This window comes from Chinchilla lanigera, unplaced genomic scaffold (assembly GCF_000276665.1).
Source record: "Chinchilla lanigera isolate Chin_1 unplaced genomic scaffold, ChiLan1.0 scaffold00080, whole genome shotgun sequence".
In the NCBI taxonomy this organism is placed as follows: Eukaryota; Metazoa; Chordata; class Mammalia; order Rodentia; family Chinchillidae; genus Chinchilla; species Chinchilla lanigera.
This window is the reverse complement of record NW_004955481.1, coordinates 1,577,296-1,599,727: the sequence shown is the minus strand read 5'-3', so window position 1 is coordinate 1,599,727 and position 22,432 is coordinate 1,577,296. Positions and strand designations below refer to the sequence as shown.

At 52.2% G+C, this 22,432-nt stretch overlaps 1 protein-coding gene and 1 pseudogene across 3 annotated transcripts in view; one reads left to right on the top strand and one right to left on the bottom strand.

The window, feature by feature from the left end:
* Positions 1 to 2,514: 2,514 nt before the first annotated feature.
* Positions 2,515 to 22,432, bottom strand: part of Slc43a2 (solute carrier family 43 (amino acid system L transporter), member 2) — a 46,925-nt gene continuing 27,007 nt past the window's right edge. The window contains exons 6-15 of one of the 3 annotated variants that reach the window (XM_005402617.2): positions 16,244 to 16,336; positions 14,809 to 14,942; positions 14,526 to 14,728; positions 13,783 to 13,929; positions 10,532 to 10,543; positions 9,782 to 9,920; positions 8,207 to 8,333; positions 6,019 to 6,092; positions 4,694 to 4,817; positions 2,515 to 3,947 (exon numbers count right to left, since the gene is read on the bottom strand). In XM_005402617.2, the coding sequence (XP_005402674.1) occupies positions 3,786 to 3,947; positions 4,694 to 4,817; positions 6,019 to 6,092; positions 8,207 to 8,333; positions 9,782 to 9,920; positions 10,532 to 10,543; positions 13,783 to 13,929; positions 14,526 to 14,728; positions 14,809 to 14,942; positions 16,244 to 16,336 (1,215 nt within the window). In that variant the 3' untranslated portion in view covers positions 2,515 to 3,785. The remainder of the gene's footprint in view (positions 3,948 to 4,693; positions 4,818 to 6,018; positions 6,093 to 8,206; positions 8,334 to 9,781; positions 9,921 to 10,531; positions 10,544 to 13,782; positions 13,930 to 14,525; positions 14,729 to 14,808; positions 14,943 to 16,243; positions 16,337 to 22,432) is intronic. The other 2 variants (XM_005402618.2, XM_013503413.1) reach the window with 2 other exon arrangements.
* Positions 21,265 to 22,432, top strand: part of LOC102026006 — a 4,826-nt pseudogene continuing 3,658 nt past the window's right edge.

Here is a 22,432-nt window from a genome sequence, read left to right as displayed (position 1 = left end):
CAAACCTCATAGCCCACGGCTGGTATTTGGGGGAAATGGACCACTACCCTTAAGCTAGGCGCCTGGTCATTGGTACAGATGCAGCTCCTTACTGCCCTGAGAGCCCATGAGCTCCCACTGTACCCCTCTTTGGGGGAAGAAGTTGCTGCTGAAGGTTGCCTGAGCCTAATTCTGTTGAGAAGATTCTGCAGAGCCACGCACCACAGCCTGCCCCTCAGCCCGCATCATCTGCCCCCGGCTGTTCCGCTCCGCTTCACGCCCGCGACGTGCAGGTGCATCAAAACCTCCACTTGGCCAGTTGTGTGCGCGCCTCCATCTGGGACAGTCCTGTCAGTAGGACCCCAGGGTTGGATGTCCCCCTACTTTCAGAGTCCCTGAAGACTTGAACAGAGTGGTGGCCTCCTGAGACTGCCTGGGCCGTGTAGGCCATGACAAGGAGGGTTTGCATAGAAATTCTTTTGAGCAGGAAGCTGGGTACAGGAGGGACAGGGAGAGGGGACAGACAAAAAGGCATCCATTAGGGGCTGCACCTTCTCACTGACCTTCATGAGGGCTGGAACCTTTACTATGGACAAGCCCCAGCAGAGGGAGCTGCAGGCAGAGATCTGGAGGGACTGCAGGAAACAATAACAAAGGCTGTTGGGCCAGTGGCACACGCCTATAATCACAGGACTTGGAAGGCTGAGGCAGGAGGATCATTTTGAGTTCAAGACCAGCCTGAGCTACAAAGTGAGCTCAAGGCCAGCCTGAACTGCAGAGCAAGACCCTTTCTCAAAGAGACAAAAAAAAAAAAAAAGGAGGGCTGGAAGGAGAGGCTTGGGAGGACGGGGTGGTGGTGGTGGGGAGACAGAAGCGATGGTTATGGCCAACTCCTCTTGAGGAGGGGTGACCAGAAAAGTACTCATTAGCTTGCAGGGCCCAAATGACACTACTGAGCAGAGCTCATACCCCAGAGGAAACTCTGGGTCCAAGAAGTAGAGGGCACCTGAGCTTGCTGTCCTCCCTGGGGTATTGTTGCCCTGCAGAGGCCTGGGTGATCCTGGGGCTGCTGCTCCAAATGGAACATCCTGGTCTGCAGGGCCTGTGCTGCTCCAATGACTTCAGATCCTCATGTGAGCTCTGGTTCTGACCGTAGGCAAGTTACCTCACCTTGCTGGGCCTTAGTTTTGCGAACTGTGAAACGGAGACGATGGCATCTATTTAGCTCTAGATCGTTTCCATGATTCTGTTACTTCTGTGGGAGTCGGGGTGGGGCGACCAGCTCCCGACCCACCTGGCCTTCTACAGCCTCTGCACCTGGCTCCCGTCCTCATGCCACCAGCCACACACGCTGCTGGCCACAGACAGTTTCCCATGCTCACTTCTAGTTTCTCAGTGCCAGCATCTTCTCTCAAAGTGCTGCACCCTAAGGGGAGGGCAGCCGGGCCCCATGTTCCTGGTTGCAAGGGACCTTGCCAGTTAAGTGTCCCCCCAAACTGTCCCCCTGTTCACGAGTGAGTCTCAAACTCTGGAGGGACCAGAATCGCCAACCGAAGGAAAGATCGACAGCCCAGGAGCTTCTGTTACAGGTGGTCATGGGCCTACGTATATGGGGTGCCTTGGTAGCACGTTACACCCATTTGGACAGGCACAGCACTTGTGATTGTAGAGAAAGTGTTCAGTGCCTGCTGCACAGAAACGGGCGTGACTTTAACTCAGCATTTCCTAAATTTGGCTATGAAGTTCTAAAACCACAATAAATATTAACACATTAAAATCAGTACTCTGAGAAATGGTTTGGAAAATGTCCATAAACGGGTGTTTTTTTTTTTTTTTTTTTTTTTTTTTGAGACAGGGTCTTGCTATGTAGCCCAGGCAGGCCTGGAACTCACAGCGATCCTTTTGCCTCAGCCTCTCAAGTGCTGGGATTACAGGCGTGCGCCACCTGTTCTTGTTTTGTTTGGGGTTCTTTTGGTGTTGGGATGGTACCTGGAGCCATGCTCATGCTAAATATTCACTCTATTACTGACTCAATACCCCCAGATCCTTCATTTTTGGGTTGTGATTTTTGATATTTCAGCAGGCAGGAGCCTAGAAGACTCAGTGATTGACTGTTACTACGGTGCTTGAATTTGGCCTGGGTGTTTCCCCTCCTCTTTTCTGTCCCTCACCACATCCTGATGCTCTTCTCTAAGCCTGGGGTTCTTCCAGGGTCACCCTGTGTGCTACATAGGAGGATCCCTCAGGTTGTGGGGCAGCAACAGGAAATCCCTGTAGGAGATGAGGAAGGGCTGGGATTACCCACTTGGCTGGATAGTCTTCGAGGAGGGGGTGGCCCACACTCCTGCAAGGCCAATTTAGTTGGGGGAGAGGTGGAGTGTCTTTTCCTGGCCCAGCCCCTCCACAGGCGGGTTACCCAGAGAGATGAGGGCCACGGATAGGGCTGCTCAGTGGCAGATATCTTGTCCTGCCTTTCCCTCTTGAGCTCAAAACTTGCACATACAGCTGTAACTGATATGCTAAAAGGGGGAATCCTTTGCCAGGAGGAAAATGGATTTATTGCTTTATAAAAAGAAGTTTGATAAAACTTAAAAGAAAAACAACTAACGACCTAGAAATCAACCCACCACTCTGAGCACACAGGAGATCTCAGACACACTTCTGAGGGCCATAGAGGTGGGCAGGTTGGTGAGCCAAGGAGGCTTTGCCTCTCCCACAGAAACAACTTCAGGGCCCTAGTGGAGTCAGCCAGCAGGGGGCGCTGTGGTTATGTGACCAAGACAAGCTACTGACCATGAGGCAAGGCTGGCTCCAGGTACACAGGCTCTGCAGCAGGCCTGGCTGGTTGGTGGGGATAAGGGCAGACCCGAGAGACCACCCCACCTCACACATAACACATGTACACACACATCCCCCCAACACACACCCCTCAACCCCTGACCAATCCACTTTCTTGCGCAGGCCTGGAGTTCCTACCTGCCTGGCCCACGGAAACAGCTGTGTGTGTTGGGGGACGGGGTGTCCTGGTGGTGCCCCTTTAATTCCCTTAAATCAGGTCTCAGACTGGACCGAGGGTGGCAGTGGAAATGTACTCCCTCCCCCCACCCTCAGGGGGAGGTGGGGGACAACCGATCAGCCAGTGTCCATGGCTTCTGTGGCTTTGTGTGACCATCCTGCCTCCATCCCCTCTCCAGGCTACGAGCCAGGAGGGCTTCTCCACAGGACTCACATGAGAGGACAGGCTGTGGACAGGCCACAGGGGAGTGGGATTACAAAGGGGTTAGCACCAACAACAGGAAGCGGGTCCTTCCTTCCTCAGACAGCCGCCGACTGGCCAGGGGAGGAGGTAAGGGGCCAGGCGAGGGGGTGCAGACAGTGTAAGCCTTTGTCCTCAGGCAGGCGTGGTCGGTGGGCATGCGGCCGAGGGGCAGGTGGCGGGTAGTGGATGGCAGGCCCCTCTGCTTTGGCAAGAGGCAGAATCCAGAGCCTTGAGGGACAGAGCCTGCCTGCTGGGAGGTGACCTTGGCTCCTCCTGCAGGCACCATGGAGACCCAAGGTCCCAGGGTCCCTTGGGGGTGGCAGAGCAGAGCCAGGGTTGTCCTTCGTCCAGCAAAGTCTCCCATCCTGGGCCCTCTCCTGTCCTTCCACTGCAGAGCTCCGAGGCAGGACTAGGGCCTTGGAGGAAGCGTGGACTCCGCCATGGTGAAGGAGAGAATCCTACGTGTGTGCAGGTCCTCTGGGGTGGGGAGGACATCTGTCAGTCACTGAAGCACAGGCGGGAGGCCATAGTTCTGAACCAGCGGGTGCTACACAAAGGCCTCCCGGTTGGATGAGCCATTGATCTTGAGGAAAAGCTTGCTGTCTTCCCTCTTCTGCTGCAACTGCTTCTCCAGCTGGCGGCGGTAGCAGATCAGGTAGAGGGGCAGACAGAAGCCCAGCATGCTCAAGATTAGCAGCCCCACATTCACCTGGGGACAGGGAGGAGCAGCCATCACAGGGGGTTGGGGATGCGCAGGGCCCAGCCCACCCACCACACACACACGCACACACACACACACACAAGGGGAAAATGAACCAGCAAGGCTCACTGCGACTCAGAGCCTATTGGTCCTCATTCCAGCATCCAAGTGAATTTCTGGTTCTCTACAGACCACCCAGCAGCCCTCAGGGCCTCGGCCTCTCCATGCGGGGTCTGCTGATCTAGTTCCAAAGGTGGAACTGGTGTTGGTGGTACCTGGTTAAGAACCCTGGCCCCTGGCAAGCAGCAGGTACCTGGTTAAGAACCCTGGCCCCTGGCAAGGGCCACGACAAGAGCTCCTCCCCCCGCCCCAATGGGAATTAAACCCAGAGAGCACTGAGCCACAGCGCCAGTCCTTTTTTGTTTCTTTCACAGTGTTGCTGAATTGCTCAGGCTGGACTCAAATTTGCAATTCTCCTGCCTCAGCCTCCCAAGTAGCTAGGATTACAAGTATTTGCCACTGCTCTTGGCTAGAAACTCCCTTCTGTCTTCTGTTCATCTCAAAATCACGTCCAGAGAGGCCATTTTTCCCCTGCCTAGCAACCATTCCCAAAGGCACCCTGACTCAGACCTAACCAAAGTTTGCAAACTGCCTGTCCTCAGAGCTCTGAAGCTCCCCAAGCGAGGTGGCCTCCCGGCTCCCCGTCAGAGTGGAGCTGGAGCGGATGCCTATCACCATGTCCCAAAGCTTCTTACCCACAGCGGATCTCCCTGGAGGGGACCCATCATGGCCAGAAAAAGTGGCTGCTGCAGGAGGGCAAAGAGTGCGCTGATCAGAGACTGTAGTCCCGTGAGGCTGCCGAACTGGGTGGAGGGGTACCTGTGGGATCAATTGAGACCTGTCTCAGCCAGTGTCACTCTCAGGCTTCCCAGACCTGGCCTCAGCCTTGCCCTGGGCCAGGTGTGCTGGTAGCTCAGCGCAGCACCTTGGGGCCCTAAAGGAAGCAAACAGGAGCAGTCTCAGGACGCCGGGTGCTGGCTCTGGATTACCTTCTGCTGGGCAATTCTGCACTTTGGCTTTCAGACCAGCACAAGGCCCCAGACTCTGGGAAAGCCCACGCCCCACTCCCCAAGATGTGCCCGGGGCTAAGGGTGTCTGGCCAAGCTATGTGGAAAGTGTGGTGCCAGCGCGAGTGTGTGGCTTGGGAAACGGGCCCAGGGAGCAGGTTGGAGGCTCGGCCTGGCTCTTCTCTGCCCTCCTCCGGAGGAGCATTGTGTAATCACGGAAACTCGGCATCACAGCTCTTGCTCGCCTCCTGCACACCCTGCCAGGGCAGCCACAACTTCCTCCAGGGGGAGAGGGGACCTGAAATGACCCCCGTGGGATGCTGTTGGAACAGGGAGGGACCTCTGGGTTAAATCTCAACAAACATAAGACCTGCTGTCCCAGGTGCGGGGGGTGGGGGAGGCTCCATGGGAGGAAAAAGCCGCCCTCATGGTCAGAGACACAGATGAGGGTATTTGGGTTCCAGACTTGGGGGCAATCCCTGGGCCAAAAAAGGAGGGACCACCGCGTAGCCTCTTAGAAAAAGATGTAGGTTTCACTGTAGCCACAGCTCAGGAAGGCGAAGGCCTTGGAGGCCCTGGGTTACGTCAGCCTGGTACATTCCGGGCACAGTTATCCACACCACTGTCCCCGTTGAGGGTTATTTAAACTGCAGCATTTAGCTCCAGGCAGTCAGAACCTAGCCCTGTCCTTTCCAATGAGCAGCCTGGGATGGCCCCAGAACTTGGCTGAGCAGTGGCCCCGAGGCCTTCGTGTGTCACTCAGGGGCACTGAGCCCAGTGGGAGGAACTGACTTCGTGTTAAATGCCAAGGCTCGTGGGCACTCAACTGTCTGCACACTGACCCACCTCCTGCCAGGTGTGGCCTTCCCGACACACTCAGCAAAATCCCTGGCATCTATCCCCTGATGCAGGAAGGCAAATTCTGCCAGGGCAGGGCGGCCTGGCCCCAGGGTCTCAGTCCCACCTTCTCAGGTCACTGCTTCCCCTAGTCCACCAGACCTCCCGAGACTCACACAGCAGCATACAGGCCCCCGACAGCAGAGTGGATGAATCCTCGCACGATCGTGTGCAGGACGAAGGAGAAGATCTGCAGGAGGGAGACGAGAGCGTGAGCAGCAGACGGCCAGGCCCCGTACGAGGTCCCCCGCCTCCGGTTCCTGGGGTCTGGAGCCACAGGAGTGGTGGCAACCTGGAGTTGGCTCCAGAAGCAACTGCGGAAGTTTCAGCAGTTTTGCAGCCCGTTGTAAAAACAGTCGTGAAAAATTAAACTATATAAATTTGTAATTAAGTAGATTACATTAAAATAAAGGTAATGAATGCCCAAAACGTATCACTTCCTAATTCTTTTATTAGGTTTCACTGTCTGTGCTGTCAGGGTGTTTATGTGTACTGTATGTCAGGTGGAAATAACCACATGACGGCGAGTTACTACATCCTGTGATGTCATACTGGGTCTTTGAAGTCAGCCATGGGGACAGCCATGATGACGCCATAGACATCTGCAAATGCTGCACATCAGGGACCCTTCTTCCCAGCCTCCCAACCATCTACAGATAAGTAAGTACCTGCACAGCACAGTGTAGGCTGCCAGCCCTGACCTGGACCTCCAGTCTTTTCCCCACCAAGGACTCACCCAGAGACTGCCTGGCTGGTTGTCCAGGGCCTCTGGGCAGGGGGCTTCCCCTCACACCTCTCTAGCAAAGGCCCCCTGTGGTCTCCAGGAGGGTCCCTTTCTGGGACAGTCTCTGCGGGCTTAGCAAGCTCTGGGAGCCCTTGGTAGTTAGAGATCCCTGAGAGGCCCAAATCCCCGAGAGGCCCAGAATTTGCCACCAGAACCCTGTGCTACCGTCCTCTGGGTCTTCTGTACACAGCTCTGCCACCTTGCTCAGCAGCTAAGGACCTGCTCTCAGGAGTGTGGATGGTGGAGGGGGCAGCGGCCGTTCTAGCCAGGGTTGAAGCTCTGTGTCCAGCTGTGCACACCCATGTATGCCCATCCTCGTGCAGACCCCTCTCCACTCCACGTTCCTCGCTGCCTTGTTCTAACTTTTTCTCCAGTGAGAACACAACAGAACAACAAGCAGGTGGCTGTTCCCCACGGAGCATTACTTGACTGGCCAAGACGACCAGGGAGAGGGTCTGCCAGTCTTCAGAAAGGCAGCCCCGGAGGCCGGGGGGATACCTGGGAAGCAATGGCCTTCCCACCTGGAATTGGTGCAAGTCTCCCACCACTCCCTGCATGCACAGTGTTGCTGCGTACACAACAGACCCTGTGGGTGTGCATACCTGTGTGCTCAACGCAGCTCAACACCTGGCCACCTGTAAACAGGGAGGCTCTGCAGCCTTCCCCGTGGGCTTGTCCTGAGATACCATCTGGACTCAGGCCACACCCATCTGGAAGCAGTGCTAGCACTTGTATCCTTTCAGGGTGTGTAAACTTGGGGTCTGGGCCAAAATCTACTACAGTACTAGGATACTCACAGACCAAAGAGTGGAGCCAGGCGCGTGACAAAGTCTTCCTTACAATCTCTCACAAGCATCAGCAATCTTATGCAAAGGAATTAAGCCTTTGAACCTAGATCACAAGCCATGATCACAGTCTTTCTCCAGCCTCTCCAGCCCACTGCAGGGTAGAGGGCTGTGGGCATTCTTTTCTTGAATCAAGGCTAAATTGCCCAGGGTTGGCTTGAATTTTTGATCCTCCTGCCTGAGCTTCCAAGAGTGCCGGGCTTACAGGTATGTACCAGCATACCTACCTCCTATGGGCACTCCTATGGGACAGGGAGTCCCAGTCCCACCAGTGTCTATCTATGGGACCTCAGGGGGCGGGGTGCTCACACCAATATCACAGAATACCAGACTTCTTTGGACATGAGGTTCCAGCTGTTTGAGCCAATGCAAAGCAAGTGAACACGTAACTACCGCACACAGTCCTGGGAGGACAGTGCTTGTGCTATGCAAGGTCTCTCAAGAGCAAGAACGGTGTGCCTTTATGGAGAAGAACTGCGGAAAACCACCTATTCCTTACAGCTCATCCTGCTTCGAGCACCGCTGGCAGGTAACAGGCCGCAGGTAAAGAGCGGTGGCTGGCTGGTTAAACGGAATGAATGCAGTCACACTGGCTTTGTTGATGGCTTCCATGGCATACCACACACTTCCTGTTGTCTCATTCCCCAGCTGGCCTCTTTCTCCCCCGAAACATACCTGTAGTGGCAGATTGGGAATGAGGCAGGTCACCCCAAAGCCCACAAGCAGCAGGTTTGTAAAGGCGAAGGCCCGCATAGCATTGGCGATCTTCTGGATCTGTCGGTCCCGCTTCTTTTTCTCGCCTCTGTGGAGACAGAGCACGCACAGAAGCTGGGTGGCTTCCTGGAGGTAGGGGGACCCTCCCAAGAAGCCAGGCCTCAGAGCCACAGGATATGGGCTGGTGTAAGGCTGCCCGCCCACCCATGCGCATCTTGGGGACTAAGCCAGGATGAGATAGGTACAGAGGACTCTACCCGGTCCACCTTCCTGAGCAAACACTGAATGAGAAGATCTCTGACACCAGAAACCAGCCCTCAACACTGCACTGCTCAGTGAAGGAAAATGAGCTCAGACGATGGGGAGCAAAGAGCAGAATGTGCCAAGTTAGGATGTGGGCTCGCCGGGCATGGTGGTGCATGCCTGTAATCCCAGCACTTGGGAGGCTGAGGCAGGAGGATTGTTGTGAGTTTGAGGCCAGCCTGGGCTACAAAGTGAGCTCACGGCCAGCCTAAACTGCACAGCGAGACCCTGTCTCAAAAAGACGAAAAAAAAAAAAGATATGGGAAAGCCTCACTTTGCCATTGGCTTCCAGTTCACCCAAATCTTGCAGGACACTGGTAACAAGCCAGTCAGTAAGGCAGATAAGGGAGTGGGTCCCCTTGAGGGGCAGGAGAGGAAAAGGTAAATAAATATTCAGCAGATGGAACAGGGGTGGGCATAAATAACCTCCTTGCTGTACGACCGGACCTAGATAACAGGGCAGTCTCTGTAATCATTCCCTTGTCAATTAACTACTGCTGATTCGAGCTTCACCACCCACACCGACAGCCCATGGAAGATCACACAGCACCCAAGAACGAATGCCAAGTGCTTCGAGATGTACAGGGTGTCCCAGTCCCACCAGTGTCTACCTATGGGACCTCAGGCAGATGAGTCAAACGCTTAACTTCAGTTCCTGCACCTGTAGAGTGGGCACAACACTAGTCTGCATCTCTTTGCTGTGCTGTGAGGCTTAGCTGAGGCATTGTGTATTAAGTGCTTGGCACTGGGCCTAATACAGTAAATAGCAGCTTTATTATATTAACGTGTAGTCACAGAAGATGGCAGTTAACTCATCCTCTGATCTTGGATCCCAGCCCTTCCATAAAGTAGGGCTCCAGCCCTGTTTCATCTTATAATCATCAACAAACCCATTAACACATCTGGTTGTAGCAGCTTACTCTTCACACGGAGTGGAATAAACCCCGTAGGTAAGTGATGCTAAGACGACCCACAGTACCGCCCATGCCAAGGATCCGAGGGCCACCCTGGGGCTGCATGGCTTTTTCCTCTGGTTTGTCCCGTTTCCGTCCGAGTGCCTCTCTAATTTAAAGAATTTCCACAAAAGGGGAGAGCCCTGACTGTGTAGTGCGGAGCTGGACTTGGTCGCCCTGCTGCCTGTAAGATCAAGCCCACCCAGCCTGTCTGCCTAACATGTAACTCAGGGGTCGTTCTCCAGGGGCTGGGAGCAGGACCCGGGCTCTGCCTACGTACTGGGTGGCATCTTTCTCCTCAGGCTCCTCAGAGGTATCTTCGCACTCCTTCAGCCTCCAGTCCATGACGTAGCCGATGACAGGCGCTGTCAGCAGGCAGAGCAGCTGGAGTGCGCCGAAGATGGAGGTGTAGAGGGCAACTGGGGAGGAAGAAGGTGCGTCACAGAGGCTCCTGGCACAGGGCTCTGGAGGACAAGCTGGGCAGACTATGAAGGGGCCAAGAGGCCCTTCTGGGGTCTGCCCCAGAGCCCCCGTGTCACTGCAGGTCTTGGGGGGAGCGCACAGACCTTCACCTTGGAAATCAGAGCTGGAGCAAGGGGCAGGTCACCCAATTTTCTGCTCCAAATCCTCTGCCTGTTTCCCAGAAATTGTTAATGAAATCCAGTATGTCACAATGGAAACCACCCCCCTCCCCGAAGTTCCAGGAAGTTGCTATGACTTGGGAACCACAAAATTACCAATGCCCACGACAGAGGCTTTGTGTGTGTGATTGGCTGTTAGTTTTCTGCTGCTAGAAATATACCAGGCAGGCACCACTTCTGAGGAACCTGACCTAAGGGCTTCCATCTTCAACAAGTCTAAAATTTACGTAAGGGTTTCAGGAAAATGGCTGGAGTCCCTTGCCCTGTCCCCACCCCCACCGTTCCAGCCAAGAGGGACACTGGGAATTCAAGATGAAAAGTCTCAGGGTTAAGCGGACTGGCTGGGAGAAGGGTGGAAATACTCCTCGACAACACCCCCTCCTGCTTACCCGTGGCCATCACTGGATCCAGAAAGCAAAAGCAGAGAAGCAGAAAGAGAGAGGTTAGTGGTAGATATGGCAACGGCCATTACAGGCAGATGGGGCGAGGAGGCCGGCTAGCCCGCGGCCGGCACACACACCACTTTCTACCCAGAGTGGTCGGGCTCCTGGGAGCAGATGAGGGAGAGGGCTCAGCCCAGGTGCCTGCTGACGTTTTCCTGTCTGCTGGTGCTTCATCGCAGCAGGCTGGTGAGTCAGGCCTGCGCCCCTGGCCGTCACCGTGACGGGGAAATAGCAGGCTGAGCGGGAGGCCTGGCAGAATCAGCATCTCTCACTACCATGTGGTCTTGTGGGAATGCTACTCTGTCAGTCACCTCCTGCCACACTCAGCGAGAAGGAAAGGTCAAAGGCTTTGGCCAGCACACCCAGACAAACCATCTGACAGCACGGGTCTTCCCCAAACAGCCAGAGCGCTCCCTCTACCCTGCTTTTCCCTGACCCCACAGTAGCTCTTCTGGGAAAACGGCTGTGGATACAGGGTACCAGAGGGGGAAAACCATGTCCTGTCTGCCACAGACCAAACTTCCTGGCCTGGTTTCCTCTACACTTTTTTTTTTCTTTTTTTGCTGATACTGGAGGTGGAACCCAGGGCCTCACATATGCCAGGCAAGCACTCTCCCACTGAGCTACCTCTCCAGCCCTTTTATTGTTTTTAATTTTATTTTAAGACAGGGCTCCACTAAGTTGCCCAGGCTGGCTTAAAACTTGTGATCCTCCTGCCTCAGCCTCCTAAATAGCTGGGGTTACAGGTGTGTGCCACCTCACCAGGTAGACTGTTTTTTTGTTTTTTGTCTTTTTGAGACAGGGTCTTGCTATGTAGTTCAGGCTGCCCTTGAGCTCACTTCGTAGCCCAGGCTGGTCTCAAACTCCCAACGACCCTCCTGCCTCAGCCTCCTGAGTGCTGGGATTAGAGGTGTGCGCCACCATGCCCAGTCAGACTTTTTGAATGTAGGATATAGTTGAAAAAAATTCCTCTTGGGCAACAAAAGATTTCTCAGACAGCTTGATTTATTAAAGTCTAGGACTCAACAGCAGCAGGCAGCCTTGCAAGGGTCAGGGACTGGCTCCTTTGCGCGCCTCGGCGCCTCCAGCTCTCTGGTGTTTACACAAGATTGATCAGCTTTTCCCTAAATATGTCCACCAGAATTTCATGTGTGTTAACTTAAAAAGGGTTCTCCTGGGCATGGCAGCACATATCCGTAGTCCTAGTTACTCAGGAAGCTAAGATGAAAGGCTCTCTTGAGCCCAGGAGTTCGGGATCAGCCTGGGCAGCATTGCAAGACACCTCCTCAAGCAAACAAATAAAAAAAATTTAAAAAGGATTCCTGTGGCAGAAATTTGGGTGAACATCCTTAGACTAAATAAAGGTAAGCCAGTTATTCTTTCCGGTAGGGCACCTGAGGGCCTCTCCTGCGTTCACGTTTGGGCCCCCCTCCCCCACCCTGCCCACTACTGGGGATCAAATCCAGGGAACTCTACCACTAAACTACACCTCCAGCCCTTTCTTGTTGTAATTTTTATTTTATTTTTTAAGAAAGGAGGATTTAACCGGGTGTGGTGGTGCATGCCTGTAATCTCAGCACTGGGGAGGCTGAGGCAGGAGGATCATTGCGAGTTCGAAGCCAGCCTGGGCTACAAAGTGAGTTCAAAACCAGCCTCAACTGTATAGCAAAACCCTGTCTCAAAAAAAAAAAGAAAAAAAAGAAAAAGAAAAAGAAAAGATTTGCCAGAGGCAGTGGTGCACACATGTAATCCTAGCACCGGGGGAGGAGGGGGATCACCTTGAGTTTAAGGCCAGCCTGAGCTACATAGTAAATCTAGGCCAGCCTGAATTGCATAGCCAGACTCTGTCTCAAAAAAACAAAGCAAAACAAAAACAAAGAAAAGAAGAATTTTTTTTTTTGGCAGTTGTACTAGCCTGTATTTATTTATTTGGTCTTTTTGAGACAGGGTTTCCCTATGCAGTTCAGTCCAGGCTGGCCTTGAACTCACTTTGTAGCCCAGGCTGGCTCCCTGAAGCCTGCAGAGTGTTGGGTTTACAGGTGTGTGCCACCATGCCTGGCTACTATATTTTTTATTCTGAAAAGGGTCTTACTAAATTGCCTAGGGTGGCCTTGAACCTTTTTTTTTTTGGTACCGGGAATCGAACTTAGGACCTTGCGCTTGCCAGGCAGGCGCTTGTGCTGCTGAGCTATATACCGGGCCCGCCTTGAACTTTTGATCCTCCTGTGTCAGAGTCCTGAGTAGCTGGGATCCACCTACCCCTTGTACCACCGCCCCCGGCACATTATGAATTTCTGCATAATATTCAACATTTCTCCACTTTGCCTCCCCACTAGCCTCTCATTTTCACTGCAGGACCAGCATTATTGGGTTTCCCCTTTGCTGTCTTTTCCTGTTGTTAAAACAGGCTTTCTTATCCCTGTTAAAGACTGCTTTGGTTCCTTACAAAGCCTACAGTGTCTTCCCCTTGGTAAAAACAAGTAAACCAACAAAGGAAAGTTGCACGCCAGCGAGGCTGCCAATAAAAAGGATTTGCCGAATGTGTTTGTCCCGCTCGGGATGACTAGAGCTGACTCAGCTCGGGCCCTGGGGAAGTTCTGACTTTCGTGGTAGGAGCGAAATCTCTAGTCAGCTGAAGACCTTCCTCCCTGTTTTCGTGTGGGTTATCAGTTCTGTTTCCCGGAGTTAACAAGCCTCAACTGGATCACACACTCCCGGGGAGGCTTCATTTCACAGTCCAGGACACAGAGCCTACTGGGGAGTCTCCAGCCAGGACACCCGTCCTCAGCTGTGGCCCCAGGGTCCCCGGGGACCTGGTGTGGGGCCGGGTCCGCAGTCTTTCCACGAGTGCTCGGGTGGAGGACGCTGCTCGGCGCAGTATTTCATTTACAGACACACCCTCGGCCCTCCCACTCCAGCCCGGGAACACTCATACCCCCCTCAACACACGCAGCTATTTTAGTCCTTCGCTCCCTCCCAAACCAGGAAACCCTGACGGGGACATGAAAGAACAGTCACGGCCGGCTATGATGAAACAGACAAGCAAACAGTGTCCCAGATGCTGCTGCTCCGCAGCCCTGCGGGTCTGGCTCCGCCTAATGCGTTCCAGCCGGTGCCCAGGGGCCTGCCTCCAGCCAGTGGGAGTGACTGGCACGCTGGGCCCCCTCCCTCGTTCACTGAGTTTGAGGGACACCTACCTGTCTTCTGGTCACCGCTGACCAGGTACTCGAGCATGCTGTTCATGGCCCCCATGTAGAAGATGAGCCGCAGCTGCGTGACGCACATGGTGACCAGGCTGAGCAGCAGGATGGGGCTGAACACGCTGTGCATGAAGGAGGGTGCCGCTGCAGGGAGAGGGTGCGGCTCAGGGCTGGGCACACGGCCCCCCGCCAACGGGGACCCGAACTCCTGACCAAAGCACTGCCCTGGGGATTTAGCTCCGCGGCACAGCGCCTGCCTGGCAAGCATGAGGTCGTGAGTTCGATTCCCGGTACCGGAAAAACAAACAAAAAACCAAAGCACTCCCCGGATGGTGGGGGGACCAAGGAGCAGGCCCCAGTGGGGTTCGTGGTGTTGGAGCTGGGCAAAGCCCCTAACCTAGTGATGGCAAACCTTTTAGGACTTTCAGTGGTAATGAATAGCTGGCTGCGGCACAGGTGCCACAGGTTTGCCACCACTGTCTCAGCTCTCTGAGCTTTGATTTCGTGTGCTCATCTGTAAATAGGGCAGGTGGTGCCACCTCCCCTTTTGGGATGAAGTGGGAATTTAGTGTGATGACACCCACAGAGCAGCGGCCAGCACCGGCCCCAGTTAGGAGGACACTGGGGCTGTCTCCTCCAGGTCTGGATTATCAGCTCCCCTGACCACTCGGGGTGTGGCTGCAGACGCCCCCGCGGATGTCTCCGGCAGGCCTGGACCGTGAGGGCTCCAAGGCGGGTACCTGCGGTGTCTGGCTGGCACTTCACCTCCAGGTCGACGGTGGACAGGCACAGCTTGTGGCCCTCCTGCAGCGCAGCTTGCTCCTTGGCACTCCGCATGGAGCTGCCCACGCTCAGGCGGCGTCCCACTGTGGTCACCTGCTTGTAGAACTGCTTCCCAGTGATCTTGTGGTCGAAGCCCAGCCAGCTGAACTTGATCTTCACCCTGGACGCCATAGGAGAGTGTCTGCCGCTGCCCTGAGACCCTGGCTGGCGAGGGTGAGGGACGCGAGCAAGTCTACTTACGAGTAGTCCATGTCCTCGGGGCCCGGGAAGGGCTCCAGGGGCCAGTTAAAGAAGCAGTTGAGGAACACCAGCCCGGAACAGCCGGCCCAGACCACTAGGATGATGATGAAGGAGGCACCCGCGTCGTAGATGAGCTGAGGGGCACAGTGGGGTGGGGTGGGAGGAACAAAAGACACAGTTAGAGCGGGCGTGGGGCACCCGGCAGCTGCTGCCCCACCGTGCTGAGCTGTGTGAGGAGACACGGTGCCGTCAGCCTGGCTGCCTGGTCATCAGAAACCCTGCACCCTAATAATCCCAGTGTGTCTGGGATTATTGGCATGGCATTAACCCTTTGTGCCTCCCACTTGGACCAAGTGTCACCATCTTGGAGGGGCGGTCGGCTGACCCCATCACTGCCACATCCGCCTCACTGGCTCACAGGATACAGACCTGGCTGAGATGATCATGTTTCCTGATTCATTTGCTTGTCTACTGCTAGTCCAGCTCCCTAGGACCTGCTGGTCTTGTCCACACAAGTCTCTCTAGTGCCCTAACAAGTACACCAAGCACGAGCTCCCCAAATACAGCGGCACACGCCAATGCACCTGGCTTTGCTGCCTGTGAAATGGGCACGACACCTGCACGCGTCCTTACAAAGAGCGCTGAGCACACGGCCGGCCTGCTGAGCCCTAAGTAGCAGCTGCTGTCGGGAGCACCATTTATTTCCAGCACCTACACAAGGGCCCCCACGTCCTGGCACACAGCCACTCAGCTGGCCAGGGAGGCCAGCGGTTAAGACACTGAAAAGAAGAGGAGGAATTTGTAGGCTCCTCTCCACCACTCAGGAGCGAGGGTATCTGAGAAAGTCCAAGGGACGGCTGGCCCCCGGTTCCTGCCTCCTACGCCAATTCCTGGTGACCAGTCCACACCTGTGACTTGCCCTCCTCAGCAACAGCATCCTCTCCCACCCCTGCAGAGGGGGCCTTGACCTGGTGCTGGTGCCCGGAAGGGAGCAGCAGCTGCTGAAGCGAACAGAGCAATGAGCTTTGGGGAGGGCACCGGGCTGTGGGCTGCGAGATCTCTGCTCCGCGCTAACCCTCCGTGACTTCCACACGCTCAGAATCCTGCCTGGGAGGAAGACAGCGGAGCCAACTTGGCTGAGAGTAGTGCTTTAGGCTAACTGGGAGCAGAGCCCAGCAACAACGGGCCAAGGGGAAGGGGTGCTCAGGACCGGAGGTGAGCCGACCCCCAGCCTGGGGTCACGCGCTCCTGTCCCACACGGTCTGGTACTTTTCTTTCTCTTGCTTATGGTGCCCAGGTGCATCCTGCCCTGGGGGAGGCGGGTAGACAGAAGCCACCCTCAGTGCCAACAACGACTTCTGTCTTTGTCAGAGAGGGTTGGAGGAGACGCAGGTACAGAGTAAACGTGCTGGAAACCCACTGGCCACACCCTCACCTTGATTCCTGGGAAGGTGACTGCTGAGGAGGCGTAGGAGCCAATCATCAAGGCAATAAACGTGGATCGAAGGTCACCGAACATGTTGGGCAGCTGAGAAGACAGAGAAAGCAAGGCTTAGGAGGCTGGGACGGAGACTCGAGTACGTCAGGCACCATCGCTCACCGGCGCTCTCTCCTGAGCAATTCACAAGGTGGTCTTCCAGGGTAATGACTGCTAATTGCAAGCTTTCCCTGCCTAGACTGAGGGGGATGAGGGGAAGGAGGGAGTGTAATGAAGTGCAAAGAGACGGGTGTTTCACTTTCTGGCTGGCAATTATCCCCCCGACTGCTTCTGGCACAGATAGGCTTCCCGTCTCTGCAGAGTGACACTGAGATGCCAGAAAGCAAAACTAGGAGCCTCGGTACCTCTCAAAGGGAGAAAGCCTGTTACAAAATCATCCATTTGCAGACAGAAGCATCGTTTCATAAATAAAAACTACCAGAGTCCCAGAAAGACCAGATGTCAGCAGAAGCTGCTCTCTTCCCTGAATTTCCTGAGTAGAGATTTCTCAAAGGTGCCAACAGATTTCTACAGTTCCCCCTGGGCTGACAATGCTTCTGCATTTCTAAGTACAAGTAGGGGATTCTCTTCCCGTCTGACTTCCCGCCTAGCAATGGATGGGCGCCTGAGGAGGCCCCCTGGCTAGCAGGGTTCAAGCTCTGTTTCCAACAAGCCACCACTCTCAGCCTGCAGGAACACAACCTTGAGGCCAACCCTTCCATGATTAGCTTTGCAGCATCCCAGGACAGACAATACTACAACAGTCATGGATTCAGACAGACCTGGGGCAAAGTGTATCTTCCCAAGCAACCCGCCGCGTCTCTCCAGCCTTAGAGCCTGCGCTGCTTGCTGCAACGTCTTCCCATCTACACGCTGCATTAGGGATGCTCTCCAGAAAGCTTCAGCAGCCCGTGTCCCCGAATTCAGGCTGTTTATATGGACCTAAACTATTGACAAATCGGGACCTCCCTTACGTGCATTGAGTTAATTTTGTGTCGTTAAGCGTGGCTACTGCAAGTCAATTCGTGGACGCTAAACAATGGGAGTGGGAACTTAGCTCTGAGCCTGTCCCTCATCATTTCTGCCCGTTTCCCTCACAATCGTAAGTCACAGACATTATTAAAATCAAAAGTAGCCGAAGCTATAGCTCAGTGGCTCAGCGCCTGCCTGGCAAGCACAAGGTCCCGAGTTTGATTGCCGGTACCAACAACAACAGCAAAAATCAAAAATAAAAGCTACCATGCTTTAAAGAACATTATGAAGAAAAAGTGAATGAAAGAAAATTTTTACAAATCACGTATTTGATGAGCGGCTTGTAGTTGGAGTATAAAAATAATCTCTACAATTCAATACTTAGAAAAATAACCCATTTTAAATATTGGCAAGCCGGGCGTGGTGGCACACACCTGTAATCCCAACACTTGGAAGGCTGAGGCAGGAGAATCATTGTGAGTTTGAGACCAGCTTGGGCTACAAAGTGAGCTCAAGGCCAGCCTCAACTGCATAGTGAGACTGTGTCTCAAAAAGACCAAAAAATAAAAAAATAAAAATAGGCAGAGGAGGTTAGGGATGCGGCTCAGTGGTAGAGTTTTTGTCTTGCATGCACAAGGCCCTGAGTTCAATCCCCAGCACCACATACACACAAAAGGGCAAAGGATCTGATAGGTTTTCACTAAATCATATACAAAAAAGGCCAATAAGCACATGAAAAGATATTCAAGCCAGGGTGGCGCAAGCCTGCAATGCCAGCGCTCAGGAAGCTGAGAAAGGACGATTGTTGTGAGTTTGAGACCAGCCTGGGCTAAAAGTGAGCTAAAGGCCAGCATGAACTGCACAGTAAGACCCTGTCTCAAAAATACAAAAAAGAAAAGAAAAGAAATTCAATATCATTAATTATACAGAAATGCAAATCACCTAAGCATGGTGGTGCACACCTATAATCCCAGCACTTGGGAGGCTAAAGCAGGAGGATCCCTGTGAGTTCGAGGTCAGTCTGGGTATAAAGTGAGATTAAGGCCAGCCTGAACTACATAGGGAAACTCTGTTTAAAAAAAAAAGGAAGGAAGGAGGAAAAGAATGCTAATCAAAACCACATGAGATACCACTTGATTCCCACTAGGGTGGCCATAATAAAAAGGTAATAACAAATGCTGGTGAGAATGTCGAGTAATTGGAATTGTTATGCACCTCCAGTGGGAAGTGAAATGGTGCAACCACTTAGGAAAACAGTTGAGGCGTTCTTCACACAGTTGAGATACTTGTATGATCCACTCCTACCTAGGTAAATACCGAAGAGAAAATCATATGTCCCCACAAAAACTTGTACATGAGTATTTACAGCAGTGTTTTGTCTTGTTTCCCTAGTACTGGGAATTGAACCCAGGGCCATGCAGAGCCATGCCAGACACATACTCTACTACTGAGTTCCATTTTACTGTATTTGAGACAGGGTTTCACTAAGTTGGTCAGGCTGGCCTCAAACTTGTGAGTAGCAAGTTTGGGATTACAGGGATATCTGGGATTATAGGTATGCGCAACCATACCTGGCTAGCATTCTTCCTACCAGGCAAAAAGTGAAAACAATCTAAATGTCCACCAGTGAATGAATGAAAAAAATGTGGTATATTCAAACTCTCAAACATTATTTGAGGCTGGGTGTGGTGGTGCACGCCTGTAATCCCAGCACTAAGGAGGCTGAGGCAGGAGGATCGTTGCAAGTCTGAGACCAGCCTGGGCTACGTAAGTGAGCTCAAGGTCAGCTTGAATGGTATAGTGAGACCCTGTCTCAAAAAGACCAAAAAAAAAAAAAAAAAAAAAAAGATTTGGTCATAAAAAGAACAGAGTACTGATACATGTTACAGCATGGCTAAACCTTGGAAACATTATGCTAAATGAAAGAAGCCAGATACAAAATATCCCACGTTCTATGATTCCACTTATATGAAATGTTTCAAATAGGCAAATCCATAGAGACAGAGTGGATTAGAGGTTGCCAAGAGCCAGGAGTAAAGAGGGAGGGATTGCTAAGGAGTATAGGGTTTTTGTTTGAGGTAATAATAGTTGGACGTAGTGACAAAGGCACAACTATGTGAATACACCAAAGAGACACTAAATTACACACGTTCAGTGTACTGAGTGGTATGTGAATTCTATGTAAACAATGGTGTTGAAGAAACAGGAGTAAGCCAGATGTGGTGGGACGTGCCTATAATCCCAGCACTCCAGAGGACATTCAGGAGGATGGCAAATTCAAGGCCAGACTGCGCTGTATAGTGAGACCCTGTCTCAAAGAAAAAAAAATGTGGGAATGCAATTCTAGGATAAAAAAGGAAACATAACAAATCCATAGTGAGTAAACGAACGGCCAACTAAGCCACCTCATAGCATGAGACAGGGGTGGCCAGCCAGGCTCCTCAAAGAATTCCGAGTACAGCCAGACATGGTGGCATAATGGCTGAGGCAGGAGGCTGAGGCAGGAGGATTACAATTTCAAGCTTGGCCAACCTAGTAATTTGGCAAGAATCTGTCTCAAAATAAAAAAATAAGAGCTAGGGGCATAGTTCAATCTCCAGTTAAAAAAAAAGCCAAACAAAATAAATGAACAAACAAACAACCCAATTCCTAGCACACACCAAAAGCTCTTTCCCTGTAGAGTGGACCTCTGTTCTCCTAGACTTCCCACAGAGGGTCCGAGAGCCATAAGGGAAGGGCACAGGAGACAACGGAAGTGTGGTGTGCTCCTGTGCGCCCAGACACACCCCGTGAGCGCAAAAGGTGCTCGACTGTACCCTGCACACCTGCCTCCCGGGCAAACCGCGGTTCAGAGGACACGCTCAGTCTGAGCTCACACAGCGAGCGGCACTGCTGCATACTGCTCATGCCAGCAAAGCAGCTCTGTGGCAGAGACGCCCTCGGGCCATATCCACCCAAGGGAGAACCCAGGGATGAGGTCTGCCTCTGTGGAAAGCGTCCCGCATTGCTCCCGCCTGGGATTCCACTGCGGCCAGGGAAGGTGAAGAAAGAAAGGGATCATGAGGATCAAAGAAGGCTTAGAACCCAACCCAGAAGAGCAGGAGGAGGCCAAAAGCCCAGCTACTTTGGTGCAAGGACAGGCCTGGGAAACATCCTTGTTCTTGAGAACGCACCTGTGTGCGGGTAGTTATTATTCCCTTGAATCAGAGTCCCCCAGTTCAAGGCCAGCCTAAACTATAAAGCGAGACCCTGTCTCAAACAAAAGAATTCTTGAGGATTTGTGATATGCTGTGCTCAACTGCCCCCCACCAAAAAAACTTGCCTTGAAAATTAAAATTGTAATTGGACATAGTAGAATACACTTGTAATGTTATCACTCTATGAGCCTGAGGCAGGAAGACTGCAAGTTTCAGCCCATCTGGTACAACTTAGCAACTGATTGAGACCCTGTCTCAAAATAAAAAATAATAAAAGGGCTGGAGATGTAGCTTAGAGCAAAGGTCCAGGTTCAATCCCTAGCACCAACCAGTCAACCGATCATAAATAAAAAATCAGTTGGTGAAATATTACTACATGTCACTAGATCACACCAAATGTTAGAGAGGAACTTCCATATACTGATGTGCTAAGAGTATAAAATAATACAAATATTTTGCCATATTTGGAGACCTACACCAGACCTACACCAATCAATACACCCCGAAGCAGTGTAGCAGGATCTGTTTAACAGAAGCTGCTCCATTATTGTGTTATTATTTTTAACATTTGCTACTTTACTAATACTTTTGCTTTAAAACTGTATTTTTGGCACAGCAAGCACAAGGTCGTGAGTTCAATTCCTGGTACCGGGAAAAATAAAGTATAAAAAAACCCCATATTTTTGGATGTGTAGGTCAGAGGTTGCAGCCTTTGGTAGCATACATAAGGGCCGTGGGTTCGCCCCTCAGCTCCCCACACAAATAATCCATTTATTTGTGTATATGAACAAATTAATCTAACACTGGTAGATGGTGCCGGCGTCGGCAGCCTGTGGCGCGGTGGGTCAGTGGTCAGCAGCCTGCAGCGCCCAGGGTCGCTGAGCTGCTGTCCCCGTGCAGGCAGCCAGCAGAGACGCACAGGAGGCAAATGAAGATAAAGCAATGTCTGCCAACCTAAAATACCTTTCTTTGGGAATTCTGGTCTTGCAGACGACAAGTTTAGATCTAACAATGTGTTATTCTAGGACTTTAAAAGAGGAGGGACCTCATTATTTATCTTTTACAGCAGTGGTTGTTGCTGAACTTTTCTGAACATAATGGCCTATCTTTTTTTAGTCTACAAAGAAGGTAAATATAGTCTAAGAGCATTGAATCGAGTACTATACGTTAAAATTCTTTTTTTTTTTTTTTTTTGAGACAGGATTTCGCTATGTAGTTCAGGCTGGCCTGGAACTGACAACAGTCCTCCTGCCTCAGCCTCCCAAATGCTGGAATTACAGGCATGTGCCATATGACGGAATTTTTAGTAAGACTATGGAAACACTTAAGCTTTGCTATTCTGTCAGAGATATACTCCTCAGAATAATTTACTCTCTGTGGCAATGTCAAATCTAGGTGCTACTCCCTGTCAGCTCACGTAGCAGTTGAAAATTCTTACAACGGCCTTATTTTCTGTGTCTGTGCTTAGTAAGCAGTTAGGTGTGCACCAGCGGCCCTCCCTGGTAATTCTGGTAACAGGAGTTGCTTGTGTATAGTGGCCCTCACAGTCCCAAGAGCTTCCTTCTAGAGAACTCTCAGCTGGGCCTCAGTTTGTGGGCCTCCTGGCAGTTCTTACAGCCTGTGCTTCAATGGCTTTGCTGGAGTTTCTTTTGAGAAAATCTTAGAAGAAACAAAACAATCAGTGTGGTAAGAAATATTCAGCTTGGTTTCTTTGGGGGTACATTTGGATTGATGGGCGTATACGTTTCTGAGGGAGAATTGGTACCAAAGAGTGGATTTTTCAGGGACATAACCAACTGACCTCATAGTTATTGTTTTTCAGGTACTTGGAGGCCTTGTTATAGCTGCTGTGATTAAGTATGCAGATAATATTTTTTAAAGGATTTGCAACCTCTATCCATAATATTATCAACACTGATATCCTATTTTTGGCTACAGGATTTTGTGACAACTGGTGTCTCTTTCCCTGAAGCCATCC